Source organism: Gymnoscopelus braueri, assembly GCF_963280865.1.
Source record: "Gymnoscopelus braueri genome assembly, chromosome: 22".
Taxonomy (NCBI): domain Eukaryota; kingdom Metazoa; phylum Chordata; class Actinopteri; order Myctophiformes; family Myctophidae; genus Gymnoscopelus; species Gymnoscopelus braueri.
This window is the reverse complement of record NC_137624.1, coordinates 42,863,174-42,884,401: the sequence shown is the minus strand read 5'-3', so window position 1 is coordinate 42,884,401 and position 21,228 is coordinate 42,863,174. Positions and strand designations below refer to the sequence as shown.

Here is a 21,228-nt window from a genome sequence, read left to right as displayed (position 1 = left end):
TTCCAGCTTTGGCCACTGGGGTGGCAGCTTCAATGTTTCTCAGCAACTCTGGGGGCTTGTCTTCCACAGATACCACCAGTAGGAGAGCATTGGATGACCATAGCATAATGAAGCACATTCTGTGGTTGTGTCATGTTTTGTTCAGGATCAGTGAAACATGAAGCAAGTAAACATCTCTCAGTGTGTAGGAGTGAGTGTTGGCACAGTGCTTGTTGAAAGCTGCAACAGCCATAACATCTCAAACTACTTCTGAAGGTTCCCATGCATTAAAGGGACACTTCGCCGATTTTGAGAAAAACGCTGCACAGTGCGTCAAATTACGTTTTCCGCAGCTTCTCACCTTATGTCCGCACTACATGACTGCAGGTGACTACAGGTGTAGTTCAAATCCAAACCAACCCCCATAGCTCAAAGGACCGGCCCCTAGGTGTCACCGTAACATTGTTCAACCTTCTTTCCCCACTCGGCCACTCCCATTAGCTACCTCAGAGGCAGAGTTTCGTCGCCCCTCCCGTTTGTATATGCGAGAGCTGGCGCAAACATCTGGGAACAGAGATTAGAGCTGTAAAAGCATGGCGACCCCAGAGTCTGATCATTCCACGGATGAGGAAGACTACTTTGACATAATCTCTGATTCAGAAATACATCGGGGTTACTTATTTGAACCCGACTACACCGAAGAACAGCTCCAGAGCATGGACGAAGAGGAAGCAGCGGCTGCTGATGCAGACAGACCGCCGCCAGCGATACGCGTTGGCGACGCTTCTTGGTGCCTTTGCACCAATTGTATGCCCATGGAGACAGAAGACGAGTCACTGTGTTGCCATGAATTCTTCCGTACCCAATTCCTGCTGGATGAGCTGCTGGATGAGCGAGATGCCGGTGGACCAGCAGGGCCCCGGACACCGATCTGTGTAACTGCGCACAACAGTTTTGGAGCTCACTTGGACCGCCATAACCTGGAAACTTACTTCAGGATTCCCAAAAAGAACTGGGAGAATCAACCAGAACCAAGGGGGGCAGGTGGACGGCTGGCTCACGAGTGAGTAAACATTGCTGTGAAGTTGCCACTATCACTATAATCTCACGTTGTATACCTCGGGTAGACGAAACTAGCTGATGACGGTACATGGAGCCAACAGCAACACGCGTCCTGATCTGATTGCGTTGTTGCCTCTTTTCGAATAAAATAATAAATAGCCTGTCCTATCCCACACGAGGGACACAACGTGAGTGCTGGCATCAATCAATGTATTTGTTATTGGATTTGTGGAGCCGTGGAAAGTTTGTTATTGTTTACTTTGACTGTAGGCCCTGAAATGTCATGGCGGAACTTCAACCTGGTTTTGTCACTTTCTCCATTTACAGGCCATTCATCTACATAATATTTCAAATCTAAAATTCTTACTCCGTGGCCACGGATGTTACAATTTGAATAGGGTGGGTCTAAGTACCCGTATCTTCCTTATTGTTCAATAAAAAACATTGTAATCCGAACGGTGGCCATTTTCTCCGACTTCTCCTTATGCTTTCAACTAGGCGACCTTACCGGTTGGAAGGTGTATTGCACTCTGATACATTATAACTCTATGCAAAAATGGCCGTCAATCGGATTGAAAGGCTTTTTATTGAACAATACGGAAGATACGGGCACCTACACCCACCCGATTCAAATTGTAACATCCGTGGCCATGGGTCCGTTTTTGATATTTGAAATCTGAACCTTTATGTAGATGTACGGGCTGTAAATGGAGAAAGTGCCCAAACCAGGTTGAAGCTCTGTCATGACGCTGGTCATGTGAAGTAGAGCTAGTTGACTTTTAGTTGTTTGTGTGCTTGCATTCCTTAGACTTGATATATCTATGATCCCTTGTAATTGTAGACTCCTGGGTCGTTATAATGTTCCAGATGGATAATATTCTACCCAGTGTGTAATAGTGTTCATTTTACATGTCAATATTAGGCTACTGTAGGTGTGTATTTACTGTAAGCATTGAAGAGTCAAATGGGAGCATATACAATATTCATTCAACTCAACTGTTTTACGCCTACCTACATGGAAGCTAGATACAAGCATTATTTGTGTACAAAATAGGAATGAATTAGAAGAGAATGATCCTATCTATCAGACGGATTGGAATGAGGTGTGTGTATTATTTTAGCTGTCATTCTGAATAGTAGTGTAATATTCTGGTCCATGTAACGGTACCGATCTAATCATGCCTTTTGTCAATTATGTCTTTCAGTCAATATCGTTTGGTAGCCTATAGACACTTCCTTGAGTGGGTGTTGCAAGGAGAGAAACTTGGTCATGGAGTTCGCATCATCTTACCGGCCTGCGTCATAAAAGCCACAAGACGCTCATTTCCATCACCAACGGCCAGCAAGTCCAAGACCAAGCTTTTGAAGAGCTATGAACAGCTGAAATGCACCTGCCATGTTGTTTTCTTATTTGTTTGGTGAATAAAACTTTGAGATTCTTCACATTTGGTTGCAATATTCATTGAAGGTATGCCTATGATAAGCATTCATGAGAAATGTACATTTCATTACCTGACCAGTAGATTCTACTTTTTCAGTTTGACATATTTGATACCAATTACAACTGTGGGACTATAATGTACTTTTGAAACATCATTAGACATACCTGCTCTGTTGCCACACAATTCCTTTTATCATGTATGTTACATAAACAACTTCATGAGTATACTGTCCATGTTTTAGTCAGATATAACAGTGCAAATGATATGTAGCAGGGGAAGCCTATATACTGTTATCAACTTGGTATTAGTGTTCGCATATCCAAAATGATATGGAGAGTAAAAACCAGATAACAAAGTATGCCAGTCTGCTAGCCTGAGTTCAATATTATCAAAACTTATCACAACCTTGTGGGCTGATAAATAACACTGGTTTGCATCTTGCAACATGACATAGCTTGTATATGAGCACAATGGAAGGGACACTGGTAGTAGCTTTTTACTTCCATATTGGCACATACAAGGATTTTCTCTAAAGCCGGTGCATTCCAATGACACAGTAGTATGCAAAATTCTCCATTCACTCAAAATGTGAACAAGCAATGATAAGGTAAACAGTTTCCATTGCTGCTTGATTCAATATTCCAATTGTTGTCACACCTTGATTGACAAGTACATAATAGTAATGATGATAGAGCTGTTTGTCCTTATCACCCATGTGAAGTACACATGACTTTCAGAAAGGCCAGCCGGACACAGAGCCATGATAATAAATGAAATGTTTTATTTGCTATGGAAAGGTTACAGTATCTCAACAGGTGTCAGGCATCATGGTCGACATTGGTGAGAAAAGAGGTTAGACTCAAGTTCATGTTATGTGTCCAAAGTTGGTGTGACCTGAATTTCCCTAAAACAGAGATTACATACCAGGCTGGACCCATAAAACCAAAACAAAAGGGTTAGAGGCAGCCTGAAAAGGAGATAATGTTATCGTGTTAGAAAGGAGCCAGCTCTTGCATGGCCTTGCCTAAAAGGATACTGTGCACTGGCTGTAGAATAAGCATAAATGCACTCAGACAATGTTCTGGCAACTGTTATCATACCCACTTTGTAGCCCATATATACATTTCTGCTCAACTTTCACGAGCGTGAGGGGCCTACTGTCAAGGACAGTTATTGTCACCTCACAAGTTTACAGATGTTGCAGTTATAAAATATAATCATAATAGAGGAAGAAGTGATAATGCCTGTGTGACGTCCCACGTAGCCAGATATAGCAGCAGGGCTCAGCACTCAGCCTGATGATGTAAAGTGTGTGGCCATTTGCGGTCCCTGGTGAATATGACAGGAGAGGTGTCACTGACTGGCAACATTTTTGGGAAGGAGAAGACATTAGCTTCACAACATGCAGGAGTTACCTATTCAAACCGACTCTGTTTTCTGTCGAGTAATTCTTGCAGGGGAGGGGCAGGTGTTCGGGCAATGTTGGGTGGAAGGTCCAATGGTTGAGGCAGACCGAGTGAGGATGTCGGCGCCTTGTACTTCACACTTGGATCCAGGCGCCGCTCAAAAACCAGCTGAATTAGTCTGTCTCTAAAGTCGGTCGTGCGAGGCTCATAAATCTTTTTCTCCACCCACATGCCTGAGCGCCTGCAGTTTACCTTCTTGTGACGTGGTGCACCTAATGATGGATGAAAAAATAGTTTCAACAAGGACTCACCATTGAAAGTATGTATACTGCAAGTGTAACAAATAAACTTCATTTATCTGCTCCAGAAACACCTGCAAGAGTAGTGGCTTGTCTCCTCTTGACTACATTCTCGTTGTGCTCAAGAATGGCAAGATGGACTCTCTCTTTCATCCCCATGTATGAGAACGACTGGCGTTTAGGGATGTATTTCAGAAGGGCACTGTGGAACACCTCCAGCTCACCTGTGTGTTGTAACATGAAAGCACAGAAACAGCCACTTTCAACCAACTGGTATGTATCATTTGAAAAGGTGCCAACTTGACAATGATTTATGATTGCTCATCGCTTTCAAGGGCTAATTCCTTACCAGTATGCACACACAGCACATACACACACACACACACACACACACACACACACACACACACACACACACACACTTCCGATGGTAGAACATTTTCTAACAAACAAGTAAGACGCGCGAACGCGGTAAGCGAACGCACAAAAAAATGTATAATACTGAAAACAAATATTTAAAAAAAAGTAACCAATAAAAAAAATTAAAAAAAATACAAAAGAAATCTGCGTTACAAGGAGCATCTTAGAAAAATACAAATTCACAAAAAAAAAACTTTGAATGTTTTGGAACAATTCAACAAAGTGTTTGAAGTGCCTGTTTCACCCACTTCCGGGGGGCGGAGGCAAAATCCGAGCCCGAAGTATTTGTTCGTAGACCCCCACTTAGGGGGGGTAGAAAAAGTTTCGGAGCGATTCGGGCACTTTTCATTTAACATGGGGTTTCAATGGGGAGTTTTTAGGAGCCTTCTCCGGGGCGTGGCTTCCGGGGGAAGGGGCGGGCTTAAACGCAACCTTGACAGGTGTGTTCAGTTTTCATTTGATGTATGGTACGTCTAAAATTGGACATTTACTTATCTCAGAGGAGCTGCACACAGGCAGTGCACACAGAGATACAGAGACACAACCCGAGCACGGTTTCATAGTAAGCTCCACTTGCCTTCGGCGCGCCTCCTTCCGCTGCGTTCGCAATCAATTCATTATTTTCTTATTATTTTCATAATTGATCAATTATTTTCCTATTATTCTAGCTTATCAGTCCTAGCTGTAGGCTACATCTCTATCATTGACTGTATGGTGAGTCCATCACTGATTGCTGTGTCAAGATTTAAACTAAGAACACTGACCAGTGTATCCCTCAGTATTGTGCTGCTTATGAGTGCACGTGTTGTGCATGTGATGTGCATGTGTTGTGTTGTGCATGTGTTGTGCACGTGAGTGTTGTATGTCTATCCAACCCAGCAAGACAGGGTTTCTACAACAACGTGATGTTATCAACCTACAATGAGAGCATGAACGCCCCGAGACTAGATATTCAGGACGGAGGTTGGGAGAATGTTTTTTTTGGGGGGGTTTACAATTTCCTTTTGTCAAACCTCCACCAGTGTTGTATATGTATCAGTTTTCTTCCTCATACCTTCAATACTCCTTCAATTATCCTTCCACGCGGGTGTAACCTATTTATTGGTGCCAGTTTCCCTGGATTCATTCAAAAACGGATTAATGGACTGCATGGGGTGTGGTCAGACAATGAAACAATTAAAATCAACCGCAGGCACAGTGAAAAACTGGGGCAGGAAAATAGAAAAAACAGAAGGCATGTCATCTGTTCAGGAGCTATTTGCTACCAAGGCAAAGGAACTGGACAAGTAAAGCTGGTTGTCGTTAGTTGAGAGACAGTGTTTCAAAGTGTCCACTAATGACAACAACAACTATAATAACACTCCACAATCATAATCCATGTAAACCCTCCATCCACAGCCTGGGTCCTTCTCCAACCTAAAAGTTAGCTCACGTCTGATCAAAGTTAGATGCCTTCACATTAAACTATTGTGACACTGCATTCATAAAAAAATCCTGGCATGACCTTCATTAATCACTCATCATGTCTATTGTCTTTTTTGTCTCTCAAGTTTCCTTGTTCCAGTGTTCCATTGGCATTTTATTTAACTCTTTAACTTTAAAATCTACACACACACACACACACACAGACAGACACACAGACACACACACACACACACACACACACACACACACACACACACACACACACACACACACACACACACACACACACACACACACACACACACACACACACACACACACACACACACTTATTTAATAGGTAATCAGGTGCAATCAGGTGTAATCAGGTGCAGCAGCAAAATATATATCTGCTTTATTAACAACCACTGCTGGAAATGGACATAATTTAGACTACTGGGGGATGTGGAATATGTATGTTTATATACTTATTTATGATCTAATACTACTCAAGCTGTTTTTCTACAGCTGTTGTCCTGTACCTCCATAAAATAAAATACAAAATGAAAACTGGTGTTATACAACTGGTGGAAAGTAGAAGGAAATTGGCACCGATAATTAAGTGTGAGTTTGAGGGGAACAAATAGTGAAGGTAATATGAGGAAGAAAACCAAACAATGATGTTGGAGGTTGCATGACAAGGAAACAAATACATTTGCCTAAATAAAAGAAAATAAATTCCCCGCTCTCTCTTTCTTGTTCCAGTGAACATGGCCAGGGGCGTGCTGGGACCAAAATTCAGCTCTGGGATTTTCCGAACCGGCCCACCGTTTTGTGGGGGGGGGGGTTGCTGCGTTTTAACCCAGCAACCCTATGTAAATTGCGCCACTGCTGATAAACGTCCCAGCCCAACAGTAATGTAACTAATAATTGGGCCGCGCGACCCGGAAATTACCTTAATAATCCTACAACGGGAGCAAAAAAAATGTTTTATAAAAAAAAATAATAATAATAATTTCCCAGTGGCCAGCACGTCCCTGAACATGGCGTTAAATATCTAGTTTTGGCGTTCATGCTCTCATTGTAGGTTGATAAAGTCATGCATGCTGTTGTAGAAACCCTGTCTAGCTGGGTTCAATAGATATGCGACATTCACGTGCACAGCACATGCACATCACATGCACATCACATGCACATCACATGCACAACACTTGCAAAACACTTGCACGTCACATGCACAACAAGTGGGTGAAATTCGTTTTCGTGCATAGTTCCCATCGTATCGTTATTTCCATAGAAAAAAAGAAGAGGAAGATGAGGGGGGGGAGGGAGGGGGGGGGCATTAATGACAGTTTAAGAGAGACTTTGTGTTGTCAAAATGAATATTATACATTTATAAGCAAAACAATCAGCATAAGATTTCTTTTTTTTATTCACATTTATGTACATTCATGGCTCATGGCAAAAACAAAAAAGCAGGATATTTTGTGGAGAACTTTTAGCCTAAAGTCCACAAGGATGTAATCGATGCAAAAATGCATTGAAAAAGTAGTGCCCAGACGTGGAAACGAAACGTCCCTTTTTCATGGTTCGCCAAATGGCCTAAGAAGGAAACTGGCGCCGATAAATAAGTCACAGTCTGAGGGGAACAAAAGATGAAGGTATGAGGAAGAAAACCAACTATGATGGTGGAGGTTGTTGCGTGAGAAGGAAACAAATACATTTGCAGAAAATAAAAGAATCCCCTCTCTTGTCAACATCAAGTTAAATATCTAGTCTGGGCGTTCATGCTCTCATTGTTTCACACACACACACACACACACACACACACACACACACACACACACACACACACACACACACACACGCACACACACACACACACACACACACACACACACACACACACACACACACGCACATGTGCATTCATGCCCGCACGACGCACACCCACAGGTGGATGAGTTGGTAAAGGGGTTGTTCTTTTTGGAGATGGGTGAGTATATAAGACAGCTGCATGATGTGTGCAGGATCACTTGTTTCAGGATGGAGGCCAGTGGAGCTTTGCTGCTGTTCCTCTTCTGTCTGTGTGAGGCTTCCATATTGGCACATACAAGGATTTTCTCTAAAGCCGGTGCATTCCAATGACACAGTAGTATGCAAAATTCTCCATTCACTCAAAATGTGAACAAGCAATGATAAGGTAAACAGTTTCCATTGCTGCTTGATTCAATATTCCAATTGTTGTCACACCTTGATTGACAAGTACATAATAGTAATGATGATAGAGCTGTTTGTCCTTATCACCCATGTGAAGTACACATAACTTTCAGAAAGGCCAGCCGGACACAGAGCCATGATAATAAATGAAATGTTTTATTTGCTATGGAAAGGTTACAGTATCTCAACAGGTGTCAGGCATCATGGTCGACATTGGTGAGAAAAGAGGTTAGACTCAAGTTCATGTTATGTGTCCAAAGTTGGTGTGACCTGAATTTCCCTAAAACAGAGATTACATACCAGGCTGGACCCATAAAACCAAAACAAAAGGGTTAGAGGCAGTCTGAAAAGGAGATAATGTTATCGTGTTAGAAAGGAGCCAGCTCTTGCATGGCCTTGCCTAAAAGGATACTGTGCACTGGCTGTAGAATAAGCATAAATGCACTCAGACAATGTTCTGGCAACTGTCATCATACCCACTTTGTAGCCCATATATACATTTCTGCTCAACTTTCACGAGCGTGAGGGGCCTACTGTCAAGGACAGTTATTGTCACCTCACAAGTTTACAGATGTTGCAGTTATAAAATATAATCATAATAGAGGAAGAAGTGATAATGCCTGTGTGACGTCCCACGTAGCCAGATATAGCAGCAGGGCTCAGCACTCAGCCTGATGATGTAAAGTGTGTGGCCATTTGCGGTCCCTGGTGAATATGACAGGAGAGGTGTCACTGACTGGCAACATTTTTGGGAAGGAGAAGACATTAGCTTCACAACATGCAGGAGTTACCTATTCAAACCGACTCTGTTTTCTGTCGAGTAATTCTTGCAGGGGAGGGGCAGGTGTTCGGGCAATGTTGGGTGGAAGGTCCAATGGTTGAGGCAGACCGAGTGAGGATGTCGGCGCCTTGTACTTCACACTTGGATCCAGGCGCCGCTCAAAAACCAGCTGAATTAGTCTGTCTCTAAAGTCGGTCGTGCGAGGCTCATAAATCTTTTTCTCCACCCACATGCCTGAGCGCCTGCAGTTTACCTTCTTGTGACGTGGTGCACCTAATGATGGATGAAAAAATAGTTTCAACAAGGACTCACCATTGAAAGTATGTATACTGCAAGTGTAACAAATAAACTTCATTTATCTGCTCCAGAAACACCTGCAAGAGTAGTGGCTTGTCTCCTCTTGACTACATTCTCGTTGTGCTCAAGAATGGCAAGATGGACTCTCTCTTTCATCCCCATGTATGAGAACGACTGGCGTTTAGGGATGTATTTCAGAAGGGCACTGTGGAACACCTCCAGCTCACCTGTGTGTTGTAACATGAAAGCACAGAAACAGCCACTTTCAACCAACTGGTATGTATCATTTGAAAAGGTGCCAACTTGACAATGATTTATGATTGCTCATCGCTTTCAAGGGCTAATTCCTTACCAGTATGCACACACAGCACATACACACACACACACACACACATACACACACACACACACACACACACACACACACACACACACACACACACACACACTTCTGAAGGTAGAACATTTTCTAACAAACAAGTAAGACGCGCGAACGCGGTAAGCGAACGCACAAAAAAATGTATAATACTGAAAACAAATATTTAAAAAAAGTAACCAATAAAAAAAATTAAAAAAAATACAAAAGAAATCTGCGTTACAAGGAGCATCTTAGAAAAATACAAATTCACAAAAAAAAAACTTTGAATGTTTTTGAACAATTCAACAAAGTGTTTGAAGTGCCTGTTTCACCCACTTCCGGGGGGCGGAGGCAAAATCCGAGCCCGAAGTATTTGTTCGTAGACCCCCACTTAGGGGGGGTAGAAAAAGTTTCGGAGCGATTCGGGCACTTTTCATTTAACATGGGGTTTCAATGGGGAGTTTTTAGGAGCCTTCTCCGGGGCGTGGCTTCCGGGGGAAGGGGCGGGCTTAAACGCAACCTTGACAGGTGTGTTCAGTTTTCAAAGACCTTTCATTTGATGTATGGTACGTCTAAATTGGACATTTACTTATCTCAGAGGAGCTGCACACAGGCAGTGCACACAGAGATACAGAGACACAACCCGAGCACGGTTTCATAGTAAGCTCCACTTGCCTTCGGCGCGCCTCCTTCCGCTGCGTTCGCAATCAATTCATTATTTTCTTATTATTTTCATAATTGATCAATTATTTTCCTATTATTCTAGCTTATCAGTCCTAGCTGTAGGCTACATCTCTATCATTGACTGTATGGTGAGTCCATCACTGATTGCTGTGTCAAGATTTAAACTAAGAACACTGACCAGTGTATCCCTCAGTATTGTGCTGCTTATGAGTGCACGTGTTGTGCATGTGATGTGCATGTGTTGTGTTGTGCATGTGTTGTGCACGTGAGTGTTGTATGTCTATCCAACCCAGCAAGACAGGGTTTCTACAACAACGTGATGTTATCAACCTACAATGAGAGCATGAACGCCCCGAGACTAGATATTCAGGACGGAGGTTGGGAGAATGTTTTTTTTGGGGGGGTTTACAATTTCCTTTTGTCAAACCTCCACCAGTGTTGTATATGTATCAGTTTTCTTCCTCATACCTTCAATACTCCTTCAATTATCCTTCCACGCGGGTGTAACCTATTTATTGGTGCCAGTTTCCCTGGATTCATTCAAAAACGGATTCATGGACTGCATGGGGACAATGAAACAATTAAAATCAACCGCAGGCACAGTGAAAAACTGGGGCAGGAAAATAGAAAAAACAGAAGGCATGTCATCTGTTCAGGAGCTATTTGCTACCAAGGCAAAGGAACTGGACAAGTAAAGCTGGTTGTCGTTAGTTGAGAGACAGTGTTTCAAAGTGTCCACTAATGACAACAACAACTATAATAACACTCCACAATCATAATCCATGTAAACCCTCCATCCACAGCCTGGGTCCTTCTCCAACCTAAAAGTTAGCTCACGTCTGATCAAAGTTAGATGCCTTCACATTAAACTATTGTGACACTGCATTCATAAAAAAATCCTGGCATGACCTTCATTAATCACTCATCATGTCTATTGTCTTTTTTGTCTCTCAAGTTTCCTTGTTCCAGTGTTCCATTGGCATTTTATTTAACTCTTTAACTTTAAAATCTACACACACACACACACACACACACACACACACACACACACACACACACACACACACACACACACACACACACAGACACACACACACACACACACACACACACACACACACACACACACACACACACACACACACTTATTTAATAGGTAATCAGGTGCAATCAGGTGTAATCAGGTGCAGCAGCTAAATATATATCTGCTTTATTAACAAGTAAGACGCGCGAACGCTGGAAGCGAACGCAACTCGAAAATATTGTGTATTTACGGACTTGTAATCCGTGTTATTTCACCGTGATGGGGAGAGAACATTGACATTGTGTGTGTGTGTGTGTGTGTGTGTGTGTGTGTGTGAGAGCATGAACACAGACAGACAGACACACACACAGACAGACACACACACAACCTGAGCAGGGTAACATAGTAAGCTCCACTTGGTCGGAGACGCGGCGAAGCCGCGCCTCCTTCCGCATTCGCAACAACCACTGCTGGAAATGGACATAATTTAGACTACCGGGGGGATGTGGAATATGTATGTTTATATACTTATTTATGATCTAATACTACTCAAGCTGTTTTTCTACAGCTGTTGTCCTGTACCTCCATAAAATAAAATACAAAATACAAACTGGTGTTATACAACTGGTGGAAAGTAGAAGGAAATTGGCACCGATAATTAAGTGTGAGTTTGAGGGGAACAAATAGTGAAGGTAATATGAGGAAGAAAACCAAACAATGATGTTGGAGGTTGCATGACAAGGAAACAAATACATTTGCCTAAATAAAAGAAAATAAATTCCCCGCTCTCTCTTTCTTGTTCCAGTGAACATGGCCAGGGGCGTGCTGGGACCAAAATTCAGCTCTGGGATTTTCCGAACCGGCCCACCGTTTTGTGGGGGGGGGGGGGGTTGCTGCGTTTTAACCCAGCAACCCTATGTAAATTGCGCCACTGCTGATAAACGTCCCAGCCCAACAGTAATGTAACTAATAATTGGGCCGCGCGACCCGGAAATTACCTTAATAATCCTACAACGGGAGCAAAAAAAATGTTTTATAAAAAAAATAAATAATAATAATTTCCCAGTGGCCAGCACGTCCCTGAACATGGCGTTAAATATCTAGTTTTGGCGTTCATGCTCTCATTGTAGGTTGATAAAGTCATGCATGCTGTTGTAGAAACCCTGTCTAGCTGGGTTCAATAGATATGCGACATTCACGTGCACAGCACATGCACATCACATGCACATCACATGCACATCACATGCACAACACTTGCAAAACACTTGCACGTCACATGCACAACAAGTGGGTGAAATTCGTTTTCGTGCATAGTTCCCATCGTATCGTTATTTCCATAGAAAAAAAGAAGAGGAAGATGAGGGGGGGGAGGGAGGGGGGGGGCATTAATGACAGTTTAAGAGAGACTTTGTGTTGTCAAAATGAATATTATACATTTATAAGCAAAACAATCAGCATAAGATTTCTTTTTTTTATTCACATTTATGTACATTCATGGCTCATGGCAAAAACAAAAAAGCAGGATATTTTGTGGAGAACTTTTAGCCTAAAGTCCACAAGGATGTAATCGATGCAAAAATGCATTGAAAAAGTTGTGCCCAGACGTGGAAACAAAACGTCCCTTTTTCATGGTTCGCCAAATGGCCTAAGAAGGAAACTGGCGCCGATAAATAAGTCACAGTCTGAGGGGAACAAAAGATGAAGGTATGAGGAAGAAAACCAACTATGATGGTGGAGGTTGTTGCGTGAGAAGGAAACAAATACATTTGCAGAAAATAAAAGAATCCCCTCTCTCTATCTTGTCAACATCAAGTTAAATATCTAGTCTGGGCGTTCATGCTCTCATTGTTTCACACACACACACACACACACACACACACACGCACACACACACGCACACGCACACGCACACGCACACGCACACACACACACACACACATGTGCACATGTGCATTCATGCCCGCACGACGCACACCCACAGGTGGATGAGTTGGTAAAGGGGTTGTTCTTTTTGGAGATGGGTGAGTATATAAGACAGCTGCATGATGTGTGCAGGATCACTTGTTTCAGGATGGAGGCCAGTGGAGCTTTGCTGCTGTTCCTCTTCTGTCTGTGTGAGGCTGGGCCTGAGGATGGTAACCTTGAGCTGAGCGCCGACCATCATGAGAACCAAGGAACTTCAAATGAAAATGCAGGTAAGGATAATGCAGACGCTTTTTCCCCACCGCCTATAGGTCAGCTCTGGGTAGGAAAGAGACGTTGCTGTCTTCTTAACTATGTTGCTGTGAGTGGAAAAAGCTGCAAGACAGTGGCTCAGTTTCTCATTTTATTGTGAGAACGCTAACGCGTTTCGGCCGTAGCCTTCCTCAGAGCAGATTAAAAGAGGTCACTCTTTTCTTTACATTTTTCCACTTAGGTGGTTTTTCATTTGATTTATATACATAGCTGAGCACCCACTGCCTAAACTAAAAAGGCATCCAGAGGAAGCGCACCAGTTTTTCTTTCTTATGTTGCTGCGAGCTCAGAGAATACTGTTTGATAATGTAATTTAGAGTATACTTAATCCATATAATTCACAATGGAAACCACTCAAACATAATCAGAATTAACTTCATTGTCCCACTGTTTTTCTTTTTCCTTTTTTGAGCACGCTCCTTAATTTTGTTATTGTTAGAAGGGCTAGGGTAGAGATAGAGTAAGAGAAGGAGAAACAAGAAATGACAAAGTCATATCAGCTTGCAGTAAGCTAAACCCTTTGAACAGTATTGTCAACTACACTGTTTCAGAGACATAACGAATGTCATTCTTATTAAGCTTAATGTTTATGTAATATATAATATAATATAATAACCGTTCAGTCCGTTTTATATATATATATATATATATTGCACGTCTCTATATATATATATATATATATATATATATATATATATATATATATATATATATATATATATATTGCATATATATATTGCACGTCTCTCTCTCTCTCTCTCTCTCTCTCTCTCTCTCTCTCTCTCTATATATATATATATATATATATATATATATATATAGCATATATATATTGCACGTCTCTCTCTCTCTCTCTCTCTCTCTCTATATATATATATATATATATATATATGCAATATATATATATTGCATATATATATTGCACGTCTCTCTCTCTCTCTCTCTCTCTCTCTCTCTCTCTCTCTATATATATATATATATATATATAGTTGCGCGTCTATCTGTTGATCAGGCCTGCGACCTGATAAAAACACAGGAAATAACTACTAATAATAAAAAATCACACCCTGTGTGAAGTGGGCGGTGTCTTGCTAGCTAATCACAATAGAGCATCGCAGTTCCCGCCCACTTCCTGGTTTTTCCTGGTGCCGGAAGAAAAAACTCAATGCATTTTTCCATTGACATTTCCAAAAATATTTATATCTATTAATTTAAGCCTCGAATCAAGCCATCATGACATGACATGAATCATGACCATAAAACGTTTGATTCTGTGATATTTTTTTTTGAAAACAGCAAAACAAAGGGTATTTATTAAATATAGTATATCATATAATTAAATATAAAATGAATAAAAAATCACAGAAAAAAACGTTTTATGGTCATGATTCATGTCATGTCATGATGGCTTGATTCGAGGCTTAAATTAATAGATATAAATATTTTTGGAAATGTCAATGGAAAAATGCATTGAGTTTTTTCTTCCGGCACCAGGAAAAACCAGGAAGTGGGCGGGAACTGCGATGCTCTATACTGAATTGAGTCAACCAATCATGTACAAAAGATAAATACATTTATTGAAACACTCTTTATGATGGACGAAACCATAACTTAAAAAAAAACAAATTTATGGTTTTTTTTAAGTTATGGTTTCTTATATAGGGCTATGCACATGTGTCATGTGACACTGGCCAATCACAGTCCTGAATAGATTGTGATTGGCCAATCACGGTGCAGGGTTGGCGGGGTAAATGTTTGGCCAATCACAGCGCAGGATAATTGTACACATTTCCAAACCTCACTTATAGGGGCGGTTTCACCGCCCCAAAAGTATTTATAATAGCCTGACTGCTAATGCTGTGCTGTTTTCAGCCCTCCTTGCTAAACTGACAACCTTGGAAATGAGGTTGACTGAGGCTGAAAGGCAGAATGCAGGTATGTACAGAAAAGTCAGAGAACAGATGTTTTGATGACACAATTTATACTTGATCTACTGTATATAATTCACATGTGAAAGCTTTAAAATGCATCATTATTGGGGTCGAATTAAATCAACCACTCAAATTCATTTTCATCCTTTTAAAATCTAAATGCATGAGTATGTATGATTGACTTAAGGTAGGGTAAGTGATCTCTTTTGGTTTAAACAAAAGGTTTTTGTTATAAGGCTATAGCTCTACATACAAACACTCTATACTGTAGCAATGAGTACTATGAGAATATAAAGCTATTTAACACTTATTTTTACCAAAGAGAATCACTTAACCTACCTTTAATGGTAATGCTGTGATGGTTTCAGCTCATCTGTCCAACCTAGAAGTGGAAGTGGAGGAATTGAAGAGACAGAATTCAGGTATTACAGTATGCCTTCACATTTAGCAAACATTTTCACTCATGGTTGAATTTTGTACCCTTAGTTAAAGACGGGTTGCCGTGATTTTCAGTGATTTTTCCTCCCCCTAAAACATGATCATCAGGTATTATGGTTAGGCCTATACTAGGAGGAAGATTCTTTTCAAAAAAGTGTACAGAAAGTGTTAAAATGATGTTTTTATGTGGACACGCCTCCAGTTCATTAAGTATACCTGGTTCTCACCTTAGCACCTCCCACCTGAACCAGTCCCTCCGCCTCCTGTCCTAGTCCCTCCTCCTCCTCATGCCCACACCTGTTGTGTTATGATAATGAGGGGGAGGGTATATTTCTACTGCGTCATTAAAGCGCTGTTTTTCTATTGGCACGTTCGACCCTCAAGGTTTCAGCCTCCAGGAAGAAACTCAAAATAGTCAGAGAAGACATAAAACACCATAAAAACACCACCAGGGGGCTTAATGAAGTTCTATCAACCTCATAGACACATGAAAGACAGAAAAAGTGCAAAACCATGGCACCACCTCTTTAAATATTCAAATTCCATACATGTTGAGATTTCTCTGTTCAGGTTGCACCTTCTCACAACCATACTTGTCTCTCCCTAATCCGTGTCATTACTGTATCTGTCCTGGACAGGAAGTGTCAATCAGTCATGTGGACCACTTTGCCATGAGTCGAAAGTCCTCCCCCGTCTTCGCAGAGCAGCTTACGCCGGTAAGACCACAAGAATGAATGAATGAATGAATTTATTTCGGTCATTAAGCCATGTACAGAGTTTGTCATTTAACATTTCCAAGGAAGAAAAAAAATAATAAAATTCATGGACCGAAAAGGTGTAGGCTGAAGCCGTAGCTTATAGTGCCTACCCTTATGATATTATAAAACAAACAATAACCAAACATCAATCAATACTCAAAACAAAACAAAACAAAGACAAAGACAACATTTGTCTTTTCATCTACACAAAATAACATGTAATGGTTTATAATTCTTTTTTATATTTATCTACAATATTATCTTTAAACATTTTCTTGAATTTATGTATCGAACTGCATTTCTTTAGGTCATTTTCACAACTATTCCATATTTCTCTTGCCATTACCGATGTACATTTCTTTTTAATATTTGTTCTAGCTGTAATAATTTCAAACATAAGTATACCCCTCAACTCGTACTGATTTTCTTTAATTTGAAACAGATTCTGAATACATCTTGGAAGCAGTTTCTTTTGTGCTTTGAATGCTAATAAAACTGTTTTCTGTGCTACTATATCATAGAATTTTAAGGTATTATACTTAATAAAGAGTTTATTAGTCGGTTCATAATATCCTGATCTATTTATTATCCTTATGGCTCTCTTCTGTAATAAAAAAATAGGGTTGGTATTCGTTTTGTATGCATTACCCCATATTTCCACACAATAAGTGATGTATGGAACTATGAGTGAACAATATATTAAGTACAGTGATTTCTGACAGAGGATATATTTAGTTTTATGTAATATTGCAATAGTTTTGGACATTTTTATTTTTACATTATTTATATGTGATTTCCAGCATAGTTTATCATCTATCATTACTCCCAAAAACTTATTTTCATATACTCTTTCTATTTCCATACCACTGATTTTAATTGTAGCTTGATTTTTTATTTTCCTGGTGCCAAATATTATATAATTTGTTTTAGTTAAATTCAATGATAGCTTGTTAATATCAAACCATGTCTTAATTTTATTTAATTCCCCTTCCACTGTATTCAGAAGCTGCTGCAAATTCTTCCCGGAACAATAAAGGTTTGTATCATCAGCAAACAAAACATAATTTAATATTGGTGACACTTTACATATCTCATTTATATATAGTATAAATAATTTCGGACCTAGAACCGAGCCTTGCGGGACGCCGAAGGTGACTTTTTCTAGTCCCGATTTTTCATTATTTATTTGAACATATTGATATCTATCCTCTAGGTAACTTTTTATCCATGAATTAGCTATCCCTCTTACACCGTATCTCTCAAGTTTATTTAATAATAGGCTGTGGTCTATGGTGTCAAAAGCCTTTTTCAAATCAATAAATACTCCCAATAAATACTCACAAGCCATAGACATATAAAGGTAGACGCCTCCTCCGGCTCTGAGGCGTCTGTATCTCGGGCGCCATTTTGGAAGGCAAGCTTCCTGACTACTGGCCAACCACAGCTCGTCTTTTCCGGGACTTGTCAGAATCTAGTTGTATACAAATATAACGGTATATTTTTATACAACTAGATTCTGACAAGTTCCGGAAAAAGACGCGCTGTGATTGGCCAGTAGTCAGGAAGCTTGCCTTCTCCAAAATGGCGCCCGAGATACGACCTGTATCCAATGAACTGCAGAGGCCAATGAGGTATCTAGGTTTCTATATCTATCCCACAAACACCGTAACACCCATTATAGGACAGAAATAATTACAGTAGAGTCTATTATACTGTAGCAGCAGATATCGGATCACTTCAATATTTTATCACTACATTAGACGCAGGACACTGTCATTATGAAAAATCATAAATCAGGCATATGTCTGGCCACTTCAAAGGCCCCTTCCTATGTGAAAGCACCCCCCATACCCCCAGACAATGCCGGGCCTCCTCCTAACTGTCCCCATCACCTTTGAATCTATATTGATCATGTACTGTATATTGTAAACATGTAGTCAGCAATGTAGTTTTTTTCTAAAAAGCAGAAGTCATCAGAAAATGTAAAGTCACGTTACCAGAACCAGTGTTACATACAATAGACATAGATAAAAATACAATTTGTTCCTGTGTTGACAGGCAATGACCAAGTGGCATTCTCTGCTGGTTTGGGTGATGGACAAGTTGGACCATTTGCTCTTCAGACCAATCTGGTCTACAAGAGAGTCCACACTAACATCGGCAGTGCATACAATCCAGATACAGGTAGGTGGTGATTAGTCATGCCCCATTTAACCCATTAGAACCGGGAAAGCATCTGTGTCATTTTAGAGTTTAGCTATAGCAACATAAGTTTTTCAGAAAACTCTTTGGATTTAGAACAGGGGTTTAGAACAGTGGTTCTAAAAAATAGCAGATGTACAAGCTCACAGCTTGTACAGTAGTCACATAGACCAGTGTATTATAGCAAACGAGTCCCTCGCGCAAACATGAATAAAGTATTGCTCTCATGTATAAATGAGAAGAAAAAAGTTTAAAAGTTTAACATCACAGGACGAAATAATAGGCTAATAAAGCATTACAGGATATTATGTAATAGGCTACTTCTGTAATAACAATACTGGAATGCCAGTATCCAATATAGATTATGGATAATAGTTTATTGATCACTGTGTGGGTGTGTGTGTGTGGGTGTGTGCGTGTGCGTGTGTGCGTGCGTGCGTGCGTGCGTGCGCTTGCGTGCGCTTGCGTGCATTTTCTCTCATAGGTGTCTTCAGTGCACCAGTCACAGGAATCTACTACTTCACATTTACTGCATCTCACAAGTTTTCAGGCGAGAATGTGTTTGTCTTAATGTACAAAAACAGTCAGTTAGTCCTTAATAACTATGGATACAATAATCATGCCGGATGGGAATACATAACCAATTCAATCATTCTACGGCTGGAGAAGGGGGACATAGTTTACATGCGTTTACCTGGTGGTCTGTACAGGCTCTTTGATGGCAACAACCACAACATGTTTAGTGGTTTTCTGATCTACTCTTTGTAACACTTGTGTGGTGGAAAGTAAGAAAATAGGCTACATTTACTCAAGTACTGTACTTAAAGGTCCGGGTTAGTGGTTTTCTTTGGTTAAAATGGTTCTTCGTTTAAATATAGCTCTATATTCTGATAGTACTCATTGCTATAGAGTGTTTGCTCAGTAACAGGAGTCTTCATGTTTCTCCAGCTCTTTATTAAACAGAAAATGCATTTTCAGGTCGGGATGCCAATTGTATCCAATCAGGATAGAGAACTCAGTCAGGATACAGATTAAACAAGTGAGATTGGAAGTGATGACACAAAGAAATGAGCACACACAATTGGACCTCGAACACAAAAAATGAAGCTGATAAATGTGTGCTCTAATCTGATTGTCTGAAATGTTGTCACCTATACCTGAACATTTATTTTCTGTTTATTAAAGAGCTGGAGAGATGGGGGGACCCCTTTTACTGAACAAATACTCTTTAGCAGGGGTCTTCAACATTTTCAGATCAAGGACCCCTTAGCTGAGAGAGAGATGAAGCAGGGACCTCCGCTACATATTGGATTCATGTTAAATGTGTGTTTTCAAACATCTAACGACTTACACCCTCAATACTTTGTAAACTTGACCTTTGTCTCTGTACTTGGGCTGCTCTTTTTTTCCCTGTACACCAAACCTCTTTGACGAAAATAGCCGATTTTCCGGCTAATGTTCTAATGTTCCCCCCATAATAGGGATGTGAGGGTTCAAGTGTTTAATGTAAAATAAATAAATACATCTTTGTCCCTATCACACAAAGATGTGTCGGCCCCCTGCAGTATCTCTGAATACCCCCTAGGGGTCCCAGACCCCCTGTTGAAGAACCCTACTCTATAGCAATGAGTACTATCAGACTATTAGAGCTTTAACCTTTTAACAAAACACTTTTTGTTTTGACCAAAAAAATATCACTTACCCTACCTTTAAGTTTACTTGAGTATTTCTGCTTTATACTTCTACTCCGCTGATTTACTCCACTACTGATACACTTTGAAAGAGTGATGATGACTCCCTGAAGGCTGTAGCGATGAAGATCAGACATAATATCTGAAAATCACAGCAGCAATATTTACTATTTTCCATGGTTTTAATTAGTTTTGATCTTTGGGAATCTCTATGTTTAATCATACAGTAATTCACACAGTATATCTGAGGTGTATCACATATTACAGTGGTCATCTGTCAGGTTTCTTATGGGTATTTGTAACAATAGAAAATTATGTTTTTTTTTGTTTCAAAGCTGGTGGAAAAATTATTGTTTCACTCATATTCCTATGAATAAAGGTATGCATGCAAAGACAAATATGAGTTGTACTCTGATTCATCACATGAGATATTACTAAAACAATGTATTATTTATTATTTTAAACTTTTGTAGAAAGGCAAAGACATGAACATATCCCATTTTTTATTCATTACATTTGCGCATAGTAGCATTAGAAAAAAAATATTAAAACATAAAATAATGCATTAAATGGTAGCTTTTGTTTTAACCATGTTAT

At 40.3% G+C, this 21,228-nt stretch overlaps 1 protein-coding gene across 1 annotated transcript; it reads left to right on the top strand.

Moving 5' to 3' along the window:
• Positions 1–13,447: 13,447 nt before the first annotated feature.
• Positions 13,448–21,228, top strand: LOC308079046 (cerebellin-1-like; the record flags this gene model as incomplete). Its single annotated transcript, XM_080420383.1, has 7 exons — positions 13,448–13,571; positions 15,484–15,546; positions 15,911–15,964; positions 16,619–16,696; positions 17,742–17,774; positions 18,797–18,922; positions 19,425–21,228. 7 exons carry the CDS (start codon positions 13,448–13,450, stop codon positions 19,706–19,708), a joined length of 762 nt encoding a protein of 253 aa, XP_080276509.1. The 3' UTR covers positions 19,709–21,228.